The sequence below is a fragment of the Podarcis tiliguerta genome (assembly GCF_965153285.1).
Source record: "Podarcis tiliguerta genome assembly, chromosome: 14".
NCBI classification, from domain to species: domain Eukaryota; kingdom Metazoa; phylum Chordata; class Lepidosauria; order Squamata; family Lacertidae; genus Podarcis; species Podarcis tiliguerta.
Genome location: NC_139547.1, coordinates 5,515,449 through 5,530,762, shown reverse-complemented (window position 1 = coordinate 5,530,762; position 15,314 = coordinate 5,515,449). Strand labels below are relative to the sequence as shown.

The following is a 15,314-nucleotide window of genomic DNA, read 5'->3' as shown; positions in this document are numbered from 1 at the left end:
ACTGCAAGATTGACCTCCTGCCAGGGGCGACGCTGCCAACCGGGAAACTGTATTCCATGTCTGAAGACGAGATGCAGGAACTCAGGGAGTTCATAGACCTCAACTTGAAGCGCGGTTTCATCCGGGAGTCGAAGGCAGTGGGGGGCAGTCCTGTATTCTTTGTGAAGAAGAAGGACACGCCCCAAAAAAGACTTGTGGTAGACTTCAGAATTTTAAATTCCAAAACCAAGCCCACGGCCTTTCCCATGCCCAAAATAGACGACCTGCTCGCAACGGTGAGGAAAGGACGCGTTTTCACAAAGTTGGATCTGCGAGGGGCGTACAACCTGATTCGCATACGGGAGGGCGACGAGTGGAAGACTGCCATGTTCACGCCCCTGGGCACCTATGAATACAGAGTTATGCCCTTTGGATTACAAAATGGCTCTCATTGTTTTCAAGCCTTCATGCATCACGTACTGGCGGGCCTCCTCTACAAGAAATGCGTCTGCTTCCTGGACGACATCCTGATATTCTCCGAATCAGAGGAGACCCACGAGGGAGACGTCAAGGAAGTTCTGCAGAGACTGCAGGAGCATAGGTTGTACGCCAAGCTGGAGAAGTGCCAGTTCGACATGAAGGAGGTAGATTTCCTGGGCTACAAGTTGTCGGACAAGGGGCTCGCCATGGACAGCGCCAAGGTTCGCGCAGTGTTGGACTGGAAGAGCCCGCGCAATCGGAAGGAGGTCCAGCGGTTTGTCGGTTTCGCCAACTTTTACCGCAAGTTCATCAAGGGGTTCGCGATGCAGACAGCGGCCATTACCGACACGCTCAGCTCCAAGAAGAAGAAGTTCATCTGGACGGAGCAAGCGGAGCAGTCCTTTCAGAAACTCAAGCGTCTCTTCTCGTCCGAAGAGCAGCTACTGCATGTGAATCCCAACAGACCGATGAGAGTTGAAACGGACGCCTCAGACAGAGCCGTGGGAGCAGTACTGTTGCAGCAAGACCCGCACGGGGACTGGAGACCGTGTGCCTTCTACTCCAGGAAGCTCAGCAAGTCAGAGCAGAACTACACCATCTGGGACAGGGAGTTGCTGGCCATTCATGCAGCATTCAAGGCGTGGCGGCACTTCCTCATCGGAGCCAAGCACACAGTGCAGGTCCGCACGGATCATAAGAACCTGGAGTACTGGCGCACGGCAAGGTTCCTGAACCAGAGGCACATACGGTGGGCGGAGTTCTTTGCGGATTTCGACTTCAGGATAGAGTACATCCCAGGCGACAACAACATCATGGCGGATGCACTGTCCAGAAAGCCGCAATACCTCGAAGAGGCGGCACCAGCAGCGGCCAAGCACATTTTCGCACCGAAAGCGTGGGCGTGCGCTTCAGCAACCGTGGACCTGGAAGCGGTACGTCGAGCGCTGCAGGAGGACCCCTTCGCACGAGCCAAGATGGAGGAGGTGCGCAGGGGCACGGCGAAGAACGACGAGTTCCAGATACGCGACGGATTGCTCATCCGCAGAGGGGCCCTCTACGTACCGGGAGACGACCTCCGCGCGAAAGTACTGCAGCAGTTGCACGACGCACCCACCGCCGGGCACTTTGGCAAAGAGAAGACGGTAGAATTAGTAGCCAGAGATTTTTGGTGGCCCAAGATGCGGGGGGAAGTCGCGGATTACGTCTCGAGGTGCGACACCTGCCAAAGGGCCAAGTCAGTGCACAAACCGCCGGCGGGACTACTCGAACCGCTGCAGACACCGCTCGAACCGTGGGAGAGGGTGGCCCTGGACTTTGTCACGGATTTACCCAGCTCGAGGGGCAAGACGGCAGTGCTAGTGGTGGTGGACATGTTCACCAAAATGGCCCACTTCATTCCGTGCGCGAAGGTGGCCACGGCGGAACAGACAGCCAAACTGTTCATAGACCACGTGTTCAGGGTTCACGGTCTGCCACGGTCTATCCTGTCCGACCGGGGGCGACAGTTCATCTCGAACTTCTGGCAGAAGCTGATGGGTTTCCTGAACGTCAAGATCAACCTAGCGTCGGCAAGACACCCACAGACCAACGGACAAGCGGAGCGAGTCAACACCGTCATGCAGCAGTACCTGAGATGCTACGCAAATCAGCAGCCAGCAACATGGGTGGACTACTTGCCGCTCGCTGAGTTCGCCTACAACAACACGAAGCACGTATCCACGGGGGTGACACCGTTCTTCGCCAACAACGGGAGGCATCCCAGAACCTTCCCGGGATTAGAGAGACTGGGGGAGGGGGAGCCACAGGCAGCGGAAGCCTTAGCGTCCGAGTTGCAGGAGGTTCACGAACAGCTTCGGAGGCAGTTAGAACTAGCAAAGCACGCATACAAACTGCAGGCTGACAAGCACAGAAGGGTTGGGGAAGACATACAGGTGGGAGACTGGGTTTGGTTGGCAGCCCAGGCAGTGCCGACCAGATCGTTAGCGAAGAAGAAGCTCGGACATAAGCAGCTAGGACCTTACCAAGTCGAGGCACAGGTCAATCCAGTGGCCTTCCGGTTGACACTTCCGGAGGGATCCAGAATGCATCCAGTGTTCCATAGATCAGTACTCACGCCCTACAAAGCACCTCACAGATTTCAGGAGCCGGGCACGGCACCAGACCCGCTCAGGGAGAAGCCCACAAGGAGGGGGTCGCCAAGAGGGGAACCCATCAACGAGGTCACAGAGATTTTAGACTCGAGATGGGGGGAAGAGGGAGTAGAATATTTTCTCGCCAGCGAAGGTACCCCGACCAGCGCCAACCGTTGGGTGCCGGACTATGCCTTGGACGAGCCTCTTCTCAAGGAAGAGTTTCATGCCTTGTTCCCACACAGGCCCATGCCAGCCGCGTATTTCGACGACTGGCTTTTCACACCCACACTTTCAGCCAGCACGTTCCAGGGGTTCACCTCGGACGAAGAACCGGCACTAGAAACACGTTCCCCGGAGGGATCGCCCCCGGGGTATGCCTCAGACCGCTCTTATTGGTGGGACGATCGACCAGAGGAGCAGTGGAGCAGGAAGTTGCTGGGGGGTCCTTGGAAGGCAACGGCCCCAGAGGTGACCGGGGGAGAGACGGAGATGGACGTGTTGGGGGAGGACCTCGGGTTCGAGCACGGCGGCACTGAGATGGAAGCAGAGTAAATCGAGGTCGGCGAGAGCACGGAGGACGAGCCGGACTATTCCGGCTGGATGCACGCCAAGGGAGACAAACTGTATCCGCTATTCACCCCCACAACGACGGAGCACCCAGCACCCACACCTGAAGGAGGGGAGGGGGGAAGGGGGGCTTCGAGGGGGGGATGGATGTCAGGGGTTCAGGAGCAGAGGCACAGGAAATGGAGAGCGAGGGGGAGGAGTCCGAAGGAAATGTCAGCGATGACAGCGGTCCGAGGTCTCGGAGTCTTTCCAGCGAATCGGAAGATTCACAGAAAGAGGCTCCCATGGTCAGGGCAAGGGGGGTGCCTAGGGGGACACCCCAGGAAGAAGGGGCCAGAGGGGACTCAGAGAGCAGCAGCTGGAAATCAGGACCAGCGTCCACACCAGAGTGCAGTAGGGGGGAGGAGTCCCAGGCATCGGGATCAGGCGGCGCGCTGCCAGCAGAAGGACAGGAGACAGGACTGGCCACGCCTACATCGGGGAGCGAGGAAACGGTCGAGAGGAAGGTCGAAGGCTGGGCGTGCGCGCCAAGTTCAAATGTACAGGAGGGCGGCGCAGTTGGCAGCCCGGATAGGGAGCCAGGTCCCAAAGCCCGCTGAAGAGAGAGGGAGGAGTCAGGGGGGTCAACGTCTGTGTCGGAAGAATCCAGGAAGGAAGGGACCCCGGGGGGTAGCAGGACCCAGAGGAGAAAGGAGAGACGGAAGAGGTGGAGTAAGGCTAGAATCTTAAACTGGTGTACAGGGGGCGGAGATTCAGATGGAGCTTCGCCGGTCTAAACCCTAGACGTAGAGCTGGGGCGCTACGGCTTGAGAATGGAAACTGTACTTCAATAAAGACTTTTGTACATTACTACCGGCTAGCGTTGGTCCTCTGTGAGCTGGGACCTGGAGCCAGCTCTGACAGATATGGAAATTTTCTACAACACTTTTCCAACTGTGCAAACCAAGCAGGATATAACGGGCCAAAAGCTACCCCTTAGCAAAGGCAGAAATGAAACTTCCTATTTTGACAGGGGAAACCCCAACGCTATACATGCAAGTCACCCCTGGAGATGACCTTGGCTCTGTGACTTCACTTTGCTGAAGTTTTATTTCTATTTAAATACTGATATTGTAAGTAGGGCACCTCCCGAAATATACTAGAAAACACCTGCCAAGTCAGATATGAGTGTGGACTTTGAAACGAGGAGGGGAATGTAGTTCACATTCTTGCAGCTGAATGATGACTGCTGCAATTATTTCAATTGTAACTTGGAAGTGTGTGGGCAGAGAATTTCTCTGGCACTGCGGAGGTGCTAATGAGGTTGCCTCACATGGCTGATGCTGTCTGTCGCATGATTTTGAATTAAAGTTATGGTTACACAAATATATGCTTTCTTTTCTCTAAGAATTCTGTGTCTTTTCCCTCACATCAACATCTTGTCCTTAGCTAAATTAAAATAAGTTCAAAGTGCCTTTAGAGCAATACAAAACAAAGACCACCTGATACAATAGAGAAGGATTCCCCAAACTTGGGTCTCTAGCTGTTTTTGGACTACAATTCCCATCATCTCTAACCACTGGTCCTGCTAGCTAGGGATGATGGGAGTTGTAGTCCAACAACAGTTAAAGACCCAAGTTTGGGAAACTGCAGTAGAGGACTAGAGTCTGGGTTTTTCCCAGGTAGACTCAACTACCTTCCCCCAAAACTGAACCACTAGATTCTAAGTGCATTTCAGTTTTGAGATTTGTGTATAGGGTTTAAATGGCACTTTACAGAGTAATGTTGCCCAAAAGAGTTCATGATCCAAATTTGGACTGTTGGCTAGGTGTAAGTCAACAGAGAAAAAACATTTCTCCCTTTGATATGGAGCTGGTGTCTCTAAGTAGCAAGGCCTATAGGACACCAAAAAGACCTCATCTATGAAGCTGCCTTGTCTACTGAGATCACCTGATGAGGCCACTTTACTCACATGTTATCCACCAACATCTAAGGCCCATTCCCAGGCCATGCCTCTCACCAGTCCTTCCGCATGCCCCCACCCTTGAGTGCTTTTGTCCTGTTGTAATGTGTGCTTTTGCTTGGCTATATGGAAGATGGGGAGGGGAGTCTATACCTATTGTACAAAGTGCCATCCCCCCACCCCAATCCATTTTTTGCATCTGGCTCTGCCCATCACCAGAATGCCCCCACCTCTGCTGTCCAAAAGGGAATGTGGCTCTTGGGCTGAAACTGGTTTTGCACCCCTGTTCTAAAGTGAGGCTGGTGGCGAGACAGTGGGCCTTTTCTGTAGTGGTAAAACGCCTTCCTTCAAGGACTACTAGCCACAGTGGCTATGCTCTGCCTCCATAGTCAGAGACCGTAATCCTTCTGAATCCTTCTGAATCTCAGTTGCTGGAGTCTGCAGGAGGGGGAGAGGGCTTGCTTGTTTCCCAAAAGCATCTGGGTGGCCACAGTGAGAACAAGGCTGCTGGACTGGATGGGCCCCCTTCCTCCTGATCTAGCCCTGGCAAGGATCGCTTGGCGGAGGGTAACAGTGGGAAAAATGTTTTGTTCAGGCAATACTTTGGTTTGACTAGGGTTAATTCTTAAGGAGCTTTTGGCTCTCTTGTTTTGATGGGTTCCCCTACTATTCTTCATATTGTTAGGCTTGGTCTTGCAGAATTTATTTTGATTCTGTCATGCATTTATGGTGTGGGGAACCTCAGACACTACCACATTTCAAAAAAGTGGGATAAATAAATAAATACTATATCTGTAGCTGTTCCACAAATCATGTGTCTGTTTTTTGCATCTATGCACATATTTTTGCCAAGTACTGTACAGTACCACAAAGTGATAATGCCCTATTTCACATTTTGCTTGCTTGCTCAGGTCAGATGTAAGGTCCACTGAACTCAGAAGGATTCACTTTTGATCAGGCGGCTATAATTTTTTCTCAAGAAGAAACATCCTTTGCAGAGCACATTTTACACTTTTGGCTGTGGCCTGCTTTGTTTTTGCTGATCTGAACTTTCTGAAACCCATTCCCTTAGAATAAATATTAGGAAATATTAGGAAAAACCCCCCAGTTTGGTGACCAGTACAATCAGTTGGAAAACGGAAATATGATGATGCAGTTACTGTTCAGCCAAATATCTGATAAACAGGATGGGCTGTGGCTTGGACCTCATCCCAGAGGGAAGGAAGGAAGGAAGCCTGCCTCTTTCAGCGGGAGCTTGGACGTTTAGGATGGAAGCAGATCCACTAAGTGCTGAGCTTTCTCCAGGAAGGTTCGAGGAAACGGGAGGTGTAAGGCCAGAACGTGAGTCTGTCTGGCTTCAGTATTTCTGTGAGAGCTGGGACTTCTTCATCTAAAGCCAGCCATGTCCCCTTCTGAATAGAAGGGCTTGTAGCTCAGTGACAGAGCCTCCACTTTGCAGCAGGCAGACGGTCCCAAGTTCAATCCTCAGCATCTCCAGGTATGGTTAGGAGGGAACCCTGCCTGAAACACTGGAGAGCTGCTGCCAGTCAGTGTGACAACAATCTGACTTGGTATAAAGTAGCTTCCTAAGTCTAGGGCTTGCCGATCAGCAGGTCAGCGGTTCGAATCCCTGTGACAGGGTGAGCTCCCGTTGCTTGGTCCCTGCTCCTGCCACCCTAGCAGTTCAAAAGCACGTCAAAGTGCAAGTAGATAAATAGGTATTGCTCCAGCGGGAAGGTAAACGGTGTTTCCGTGTGCTGCTCTGGTTTTGCCAGAAAGCGGCTTAGTCGTGCTGGCCACATGACCCGGAAGCTGTACGCCGACTCCCTTGGCCAATAAAGCAAGATGAGCGCCACAACCCCAGAGTCGGTCACGACTGGACCTAATGGTCAGGGGTCCCTTTACCTTTAAGTCTTCCCAAGGGGGCAAACCATTGTGCCTTCACTCTAAGGAACAGTATATTTTCTAAAAAAACAGCAGTAAAGAGATGCTAGTTCACCTCAAAGGAAATAGTTCTACATGGGCTCTGAGGCACTTATAAAACTTAAAACTCTGGCTCCCACTCATAGAATTTCAGAGTTGGAAGGGACCCCAAGGGTCAACTACTCCACCCCCACAATGCAGGATTTACAGGTAAAGCAGCCGTAAAAGATGGCTGTCCAACCTCTGCTTAAAAACTCCCAAAGGAGAGTCCAACACCTCTTGTTGGAATCTGCTTCACTATCAAACAGCTCTTACTTTCAGAAAGTTCTTCCTGATGTTTAGCCAGAATCCCCTTTCTTGTAACTTGAATCAGTTGGTTTGAGTCCTACCCTCCAGAGCAGGAGAAAACAAGCTTTCTCCATCCTCCATGGGACAGCCCTTAAGATATTTGAAGGTGGCCAATCATATCTCCTCTCAACTGTTCCTCATAAGGCTTGGTTTGCAGACCTTTGATCATTGTGGTCGCCCTCCTCTGCATAAGTTTGCCAACACCCTTCTTAAATTGTGGTGCCTAGAACTGGACACAGGACTCCAGGTGTATTCTGCAGAATAAAGTACTATTATTTCCCTTGACGGAGACTCTATACTTCTGTTGATGCAGAGTAGAGTAGCATTAGCCCTTTCTGCTGCTGCACCACTCTGTTGATTCATTGGCCATCATTGGGCATTATTTAGTATTGTTAACGATTGGTTTTAATGATTAGATCCACATGCGCCCAAAGCGTTTTGCAATTAATTTTATAAATAGAACCGACTTATATATAAGGGAGAAGAAGGAGGAGCCAAGCATCCTATAAACGTCGGGACGCGTTTGCAGCAGCGCCTCTCTGGCTCTTGCCGAAACGGCTGCCTAGGAAGCGAGCGAAGGCGTAAAGGCGCCACCGAAGTGTTTTGGCCCCGCTGGGGAGCCGTAAGGCGCTTCCGGAAACATGGCGGCGCCCACCGGGGGCCGGAAGCGGCGGAGGTGCCGCTGCTGTGTCCGTCCCCGCCCGCCCTCCTCCTGCCTCCGGGACCATGCGGGCCTCCCCTCCCCGGGCGAGGCATGGCGGCGGCGGCGCCGGAGCAGCTGCGAGGCCGGAGCCTGCCGGAACTGCGGGAGATGCTGAGTCGGCAGGAGAAGCTGCTGGGGGACCGGTGAGAGGCCGGGGCGGGAAGGAGGGTCGGGCCGACTCCCCCTCCGCGGCTCAGGCGGGGCGAGCAGCTCCCCTTCCCCTGGAGAGCGGCGCTTCCCTCCGCTTTTGCCTTCCGGGGGGCGCCCCTTCAACCCCGGGACAATATTAGTAGCAGTGGTAGTAGTATTAACGATATTATTATGGCGATATTATTATTATTATTATTATTATTATTATTATTATTATTATTATTATTATTAAACCGCTCTTCACCTTAAAGCCCCAGGGCGGATTACACCATCAAAACGCAATTATAACTTGTAAGAACAGTTTAAAACAACTTACACAGCCCTTTGTGCTGGTACCGCCGTGAACGTGGCCTCTCAAGCATTTCTGTTACTGTATTTCAGAAATGTATCATTTGCCTACTTTTCTACGAAGATCAATAGCTGTTATTTACGTGCTGGTTTCCTGCTACTTGGTGCCCCTCAAAGCACCTCACAGTCAATAAATAACACACACACGTGAGAGAAAGGCTAAGACATAAAGCCTTTGGTCTGCATGGCTCACTGTGTTTTTCACTGATGAGCGGCAGCTCTCCAGAATTTCAGGTGGAATTCTGGGCCAGCCCTTGTTGGAGATGCTGAGGACTGAAACTTTTGCATGTGAGGCAGGTGCTTTAGGTCCTTCTCAGATATGACAAACTAAATAAAATTGTGCAGCATCAATAGCAAAAGAAACACTAGAGGCTTCTATGGAAATGGTTGTCACATATAAATTGCACACATAAATGCGCACTGCCAGTGAGCTGCTGTTTTTTAATTCAACTAAAACTGTTTTATCTAAAAATTAAATGTTGTTGAATGTGATATGAAAATAGAAACACCGCAGGCACAGTGATATACCTATTGTCACCTGTGAAATGTTAGAAGATCTCCCCCTCCCCCTTCAGTAATGAAAGCTCCAAGTAAGGGTGGCCAAATGTCACATAGGGTCCTGTGTGCTCCTCTACCCTGTTTTATGTGCTAAGGCTGGGGTGGGGGGTGTCATTTCCTTATCTCATTAGCAGCATTAATGGTTGGGCTGTGGCTCAGTGGTAAAAGCATCTGTTTTGCATACAGAACAGTCCCTGGCAGGAAGGTGAGAATCAGCATGAAATCCTGCTGTGAGTGCAGTACCAAGCTACCGTATTTTTTGCTCTATAAGACTCACCAGACCATAAGACGCACCTAGTTTTTGGAGGAGGAAAACAAGAAAAAAAATATTCTGAATCTCAGAAGCCAGAACAGCAAGAGGGATCGCTGCGCAGTGAAAGCAGGAATCCCTCTTGCTGTTCTGGCTTCTGGGATAGCTGCGCAGCCTGCATTTGCTGCATAAGACACACACACATTTCCCCTTACTTTTTAGGAGGGAAAAAGTGAGTCTTATAGAGCAAAAAATACGGTAAATAGGTGAATAGTCTCATTCAGTATAAGGTAGCTTCCTATGTTCCTATGATGCCAACTTCAAATACTGTACAATATGGCAATCTTGGTAGTTTCAACATTTTTGGTTTTCTTTATTAAATACAAGTAAAATAAACATGCTTAATTAGATTGTTCTCTAGGACATAAAAAGATTTTATTATGCAAACAATTTCCCCCCAGAAAATCTTCTGGAAAAAACCATGCTGTTGCATTTGACAACCTCAAACAAATAGAAGGGATAGTAGCAGACTGTTTGCTAATGGGCTTCAGAGGAATTCAAAATGTGAATTAAAACTCATCCTTGAATTCTGTTTACCTTAGTGTGTATCTTCATCACATCTATTATAGGAAATTTGTATCCAGGCTTCCGGATAAAGGTAAAAAGATATCCAACTTTGTTGAGAAATTGAAGATTGCCATTGCACAAGAGGAAGAGCTGCAGAGAACAACTGAGCTTCTATCTGCTGTTAGATTAGAGTTCCAGGAAAAACAAGAGGCAATCAAATCTAGCAAACAAAAAGGGGTAGTCAGCAACAAGTCAACATGCCAAGACCCACCTCTTATTTCTGAACGTCACTACAATGAGATTGAATCATCTCTGCAGAACAAGCAAAGTGTCTGGACCAAGAAAAGAAGCAAAGCAAACAGAAGTGCGTTAGTAGGACAAGCCCCTGAGGACACCAGTTTTCCTCAAGGAAGCAAAAATGTTTTGGAGGTGTCAATAGCCAGGCTTCCAAAAGATGCTCTGGAGGCTCCCAAGCGAAATTCTCTAGACAAAGCTGAAAATCCAGCACATTCTGCAAGCAGCAGCAGTGAAGCACTGGTGGATGCCTTCGAAAGAATTTCAGTTGGAGGGGGAGAGAGTGGGGAGATCTCTGAAAATGGGCAGAGTTTTGACTGTAAAGGCCGTGCTTTTCAGAACTTTCCAAACGCACCACCCAAAACTCCACATTACATGGAAGTGCTTGAACTGAGAGCGAAGAACCCTGTGGCAAAAAGAAGCAGATTTAAAGCTAATGTGTGAGTACTGTAGGAAATGCGCTCTCGCAAAGAGAGCTTTTGCTATAACCACAAGTGTGGGTATGTTTTACAGTGGTACCTCACAAGACGAATGCCTCGCAAGACGAAAAACTCGCAAGACAAAAGAGTTTTTTGTTTTCTGAGTTGCTTCGCAAGACAAATTTCCCTATGGGCTTGCTTCGCAAGACGCAAACGTCTTGCGCCTTTTTTTTAAAACCGCCAATGCATTCCCATGGGAAACCATCAATGCACAGTGGTGCTTCACAAGATGAAAAAATTCACAAGAAGAAAAAACTCGCAGAATGAATTAATTTCGTCTTGCGAGGCACCACTGTATGCATACTGGGAAGTTTATGATACATATTTTGGGGAATAACTATTTTTTAAACGTAGGATTATAAAATAGTGATTATTTGCTGTGATACATTAGAATCATAGAATTGTAGAGTTGGAAGCTACTCCCGAGGATCGTCTAGTCCGACCCCTGCAATGCAATGCAAAACCACCAAGCTATGGCCGTTTCCCGAATGCAGGGGGAGCTTAGCCCAAGCAGCGCAGAGCCACAGGGGTCTCTTCCACTCAGAGACCCCTAAATTCTCTCTTGGCCCTGTGCCAGGTGGACTTGAAGGAAACCAGGCAGCAGCTGCCACCTGACCAGAGCTGCCATTTTCTCTGCCATGGAGGCCTATATGAGAATACAAAGTGTTTCAGTCTTATAAGCCAAAATCCTTGGGATAGAGCAAGATGGGGGGGGTCATTTTAATTCCTTGATTGCTTCATGGCCCCACTCTTCTGTGCAAGCACAACTGAGGAAGCTTCCCTGAGCATCAGAGGTTAGCCTCAAACTCACCCAGACCTGAAATTTCAGAGCGGAATAAGAGCGGAGGGAAGGAGCAACTTCATGTGCCAGAGGGCCAGGAGGCATTTCATGAGCTGTGCTCTTGGTTTCTTCTAGATTGCTGGCTGAGTCAAGCGGATCGTCTTGTGGCTCCCCAGATATCCCTTCACCTAGAGGTCCCCCCTTTTCCCTTTCTGCAGAGGAAAGACGCCACAGAGATAAGAAGCACTTGGATGACATCACAGCCGCTCGGTTACCCCCCCTTCATCACGAGCCTACGCAGCTGCTATCCCTAGAAGATTCAATAGCGATTCAGATCCAACAAAAGGAAGCTTATGAGGTATGGATGAAACCACTGGTGCTTTGCATGAGCTCCTGTTACATATTATGGGGACATGCAGATTGGGGTGGTGGAGGGGGAGAAGTGTCTGCTAGGGTTTTGTTCCAAGGAGGGAACTCCTTGACCCCAGAGTTAGAACAGTTTCTGGTTGCAAAGAGGCTTCAATGCTTTTGCTTTGCCTTGGGCTGTGGAGGACAGAGGAAAGAAAGGAGGCGCAAGGTCCGGCCCCAGCCCCAAACCAACATCGGGGAGAATGCATTGCTTGGTGGTGGTACAGCACAGCTTATCCTGCAGAATGTGCAGGCTCAGTGGAAAGGTAGCAGGAGGTGGGAGAGACGTGTTGTGCATCATGTGGAAAAGGTGGGTAGGAAACTTCTCCCTCTCCCATAATACTAGAACTCAGTGGGGGTCATCTGGTGTGGCTGGAGGGTGGAAGGTTGAGGACAAGCAAAAGGAAGTACTTCTGCATGCAAAATACAGTCAGATTATGGAATTCACGCCCACAAGAGGTAATGGTGGCTATCGATTTTGGTGGCTATAAGAGAGACTAATTCATGTAGGATAAGACTATCCATTGCTACTAGTCAAGATGGCTGTGTTTTAGGCCCCCTGTTAGAGGCAGCATGCTCTGCAAGCCAGCTGCCGAGTGCTGTTGTGCCCAGTTCTTGTGGCTTCCCATAATGGGAACCTGGCAGGCCACTATCAGGAGAGGATGCTGGACTAGAGGAGCCCCTTTTGGCCTCATGCAGCTGCTGCAGGGCTGTTCTTGTTTCTGCCTGAGATATTGGAAAACTCTTGCCAGTCAGAGGAGGCAGGACTTTGATCAGTGGCCTGGCTCAGCAGGACCAGTATTCAACTTCACCCAAAAGATGCTGCTTTCTAAAAACACTTGGATGGGAATGTTCTGAATAGAAATGTTCAGAGCAAACTTCGCTTATTTATTTTGATATTTATTCCCCATTTGTCTGTGACTGCAATCTAACTCATGTTGACTTAAAAGTAAAAATACGCAGATTGCAAATAAGCCAGTTTTGCATAGCTTTGAAATTCTACATGCTGAATTTGAGTTATGAATCTTTTTCATATGCACATCCACTTAATTTACTTGCAAGCCTTAATTTAATTGAAATGCAGGTGAGAATGGAATGAATACAGAAGAGTATCGGGCACTAAATTAATACTGTCTTGTCACGCTCTGCTTTGTTTTCTTTTGCTTATTGTGATGTTAATAAACAACTTGGGACGGTTTGTCTGTAATTAAATTACAAATAATGTCATATCTGGTCCAACCACCTCGGATTTGTAGACTCAGCTAGATAAACATCAGCCAGAGTTGATTTTTTTTCTCTGAACGCCTTTGCCTGAAGTGCTGTTCGCCTGTAAAGGACAATTACTTCCAGCATTTAACAGCTAGTTTGCTCTATGATGTCTCTTTCTTTCTTCAAGTTCATGAATTAATACACTGGTGTTGAAACTCAGTGGTTAAGGATGCCAGAGAAAAGAGAGGACTGGACCTCCCTCTCTACCTACCTGCTTGCACTGGGCTTTTTGTCCTTAGGGTCCCCTTTGCCATCTTGTTCTGCAACTCTCTCTCTCTCTGTGTCCAAATACTTCCCAGTGTTCAGCACAATATGTCAAAGTTGCTTTAGCACTGTGAATGGCGGTCTCGTTCCCCCCACCGCTCTTCTGCACTGCTTTTCTTTCTAGCATGGCACTGCGCTTTGATACCAGGGGATTCTGTGGGCAGCTCATAGTATATGGCTTTCTCTGGTGTGCTTCTGTTGGGCCTAGGGACCACCCTAGCATTTACTCACTTTCAGTAAATGGTTTCTCTTCTCTGTTTTTATAGGAAATGCTAGCCAAACTTGCAGCCCAGAGGCTTGCAGGCAGACTAGGCCCTCAGATGGCCAGCTATGAGCCAGAGGGGGAGACGCTGGGCAACTACAGAGAAGTGAGGGACGAGGAATGCTACAGCTCAGCTGAAGACTGAATCCAAGGCAGAATCGGCAGTGGATGCCTGGGCAAAGACTCAGAAGGATCGCAGTGCTTCTTGCTCTTGTGGGCTGCTACATCTTAGCCCAAGGATGTTAGGAGTGCTCACCTGCGGAGGCCCTGAATTAACCAGAGTGCTGCAGAGGTTTCCAGATTCCCTGTTCCCTTTTCTGTTGCTTGCCAAAGAAGTTGGTGCATTTTGAAAGCTTGTAAGTCATAGAAGCAGCAGTCCACAGTGGCCTGCCTCAGTTGGGTTTGTGCAGGGGCACACGGAGTCTGCTGTGCCCCCCCATGTAAAAGGGGGGGGGGCAGCAGATGCAAGAGCAGCCAAGTCTTTGCCTTCGAGTCTTCGACTGATTCCAAACAAATGTAGGATTTGTTAACTTGTGTAAAAGATTACAAATATTTTCTATTTAAAAATACAAGTGTTGTGTTTCTCTATTTTTCTATGTGGCATTAAAATTCAGGAGCAGCCTGTTTCAGTGTGTGTCTCCTTGTGATGTCAGGGTTAAAATACCTTCCTGTCAGTTAGTTGGCATCTCCTGGATCAGGGCTGACCAAACGGGGCGGGGGGGGGGGCGGGGCGGGAGGGAAGAAGTGTACATCTCTGCTCTGTAGATATTTGCTGTGGGGAAGAGAAGATCCAACCCTTTGCAGATCAATCGTCTCTAGGAGTGCTGCAGGTTTGAGGCACACGTGCCTGGGTGGAATGAAGGCATTCAGAGGCAGGAAGTGACTCAAGAGGCAGATCAGTCTTGGTCCTTCACCTTCTCGGACCATGTCCAGTTCAGTTCTGGCAGGTTTCCTTTTGCTGCCTTCTGATTAAACTTTGTTGGGGTGGTTAGATAGAGCCCTTGGGACTGTGGCAAAGGCTCATAGCATGGTGTTAGTACACATGATTGGCATGCAGAAGATCCTGGTTCAATCGCAGCATCTCCACGGGGTTGTGTGAGTCTCCCTGTTTGAAGCCCTGGGGAGCCTCAGCTTGCCAGCGTAGCAGGTCATGAGCTTAGATGCACTAGTGAAGGCAACCTCCTCTGTCTTGGCTAAAGTGTGGGGATGGCTAACCTGCCCATGGGATGCAGCTACCCCCCTCAAGAGGTTATTTTGCACCTCCTCAAGACCCTCACCCCAATTTATCTTAAAAAAACTAAAAACAAAAGTTAATTTTGAAAGGCCTTTTCACTGCTTCGAGTCTCCTGCTGTGAGACCATGGTTAAAAGGTTTTTTCTGACCTCCCAAGCCACTCCCAATTTTTAATTTTAATTATGTGTGTGTGTTTCCATTTTGGCATAGTCCATGGGTAAGCAAACTATGGTCCGGGGGCTGGATCCAGACTAAACACCTTCTAAATCCGGCCCATGGACGGTCCGGGAATCAGCGTGCTTTTACATGAGTGTCCTTTTATTTAAAATGAATCTCTGGGTTATTTGTGGGGCCTGCCTGGTGTTTTTACATGAGTA

General features: G+C 49.3%; 1 protein-coding gene across 1 annotated transcript in view; it reads left to right on the top strand.

Moving 5' to 3' along the window:
* LOC310664072 (uncharacterized protein) overlaps window positions 1–14,328 on the top strand; it is a 68,795-nt gene extending 54,467 nt beyond the window's left edge. Inside the window, exons 14-17 of the mRNA XM_083412619.1 lie at window positions 7,832–8,217; window positions 10,010–10,681; window positions 11,637–11,859; window positions 13,709–14,328. Coding sequence (XP_083268745.1) covers window positions 7,832–8,217; window positions 10,010–10,681; window positions 11,637–11,859; window positions 13,709–13,849 — 1,422 coding nt within the window. The 3' untranslated portion in view covers window positions 13,850–14,328. The remainder of the gene's footprint in view (window positions 1–7,831; window positions 8,218–10,009; window positions 10,682–11,636; window positions 11,860–13,708) is intronic.
* Window positions 14,329–15,314: the final 986 nt, after the last annotated feature.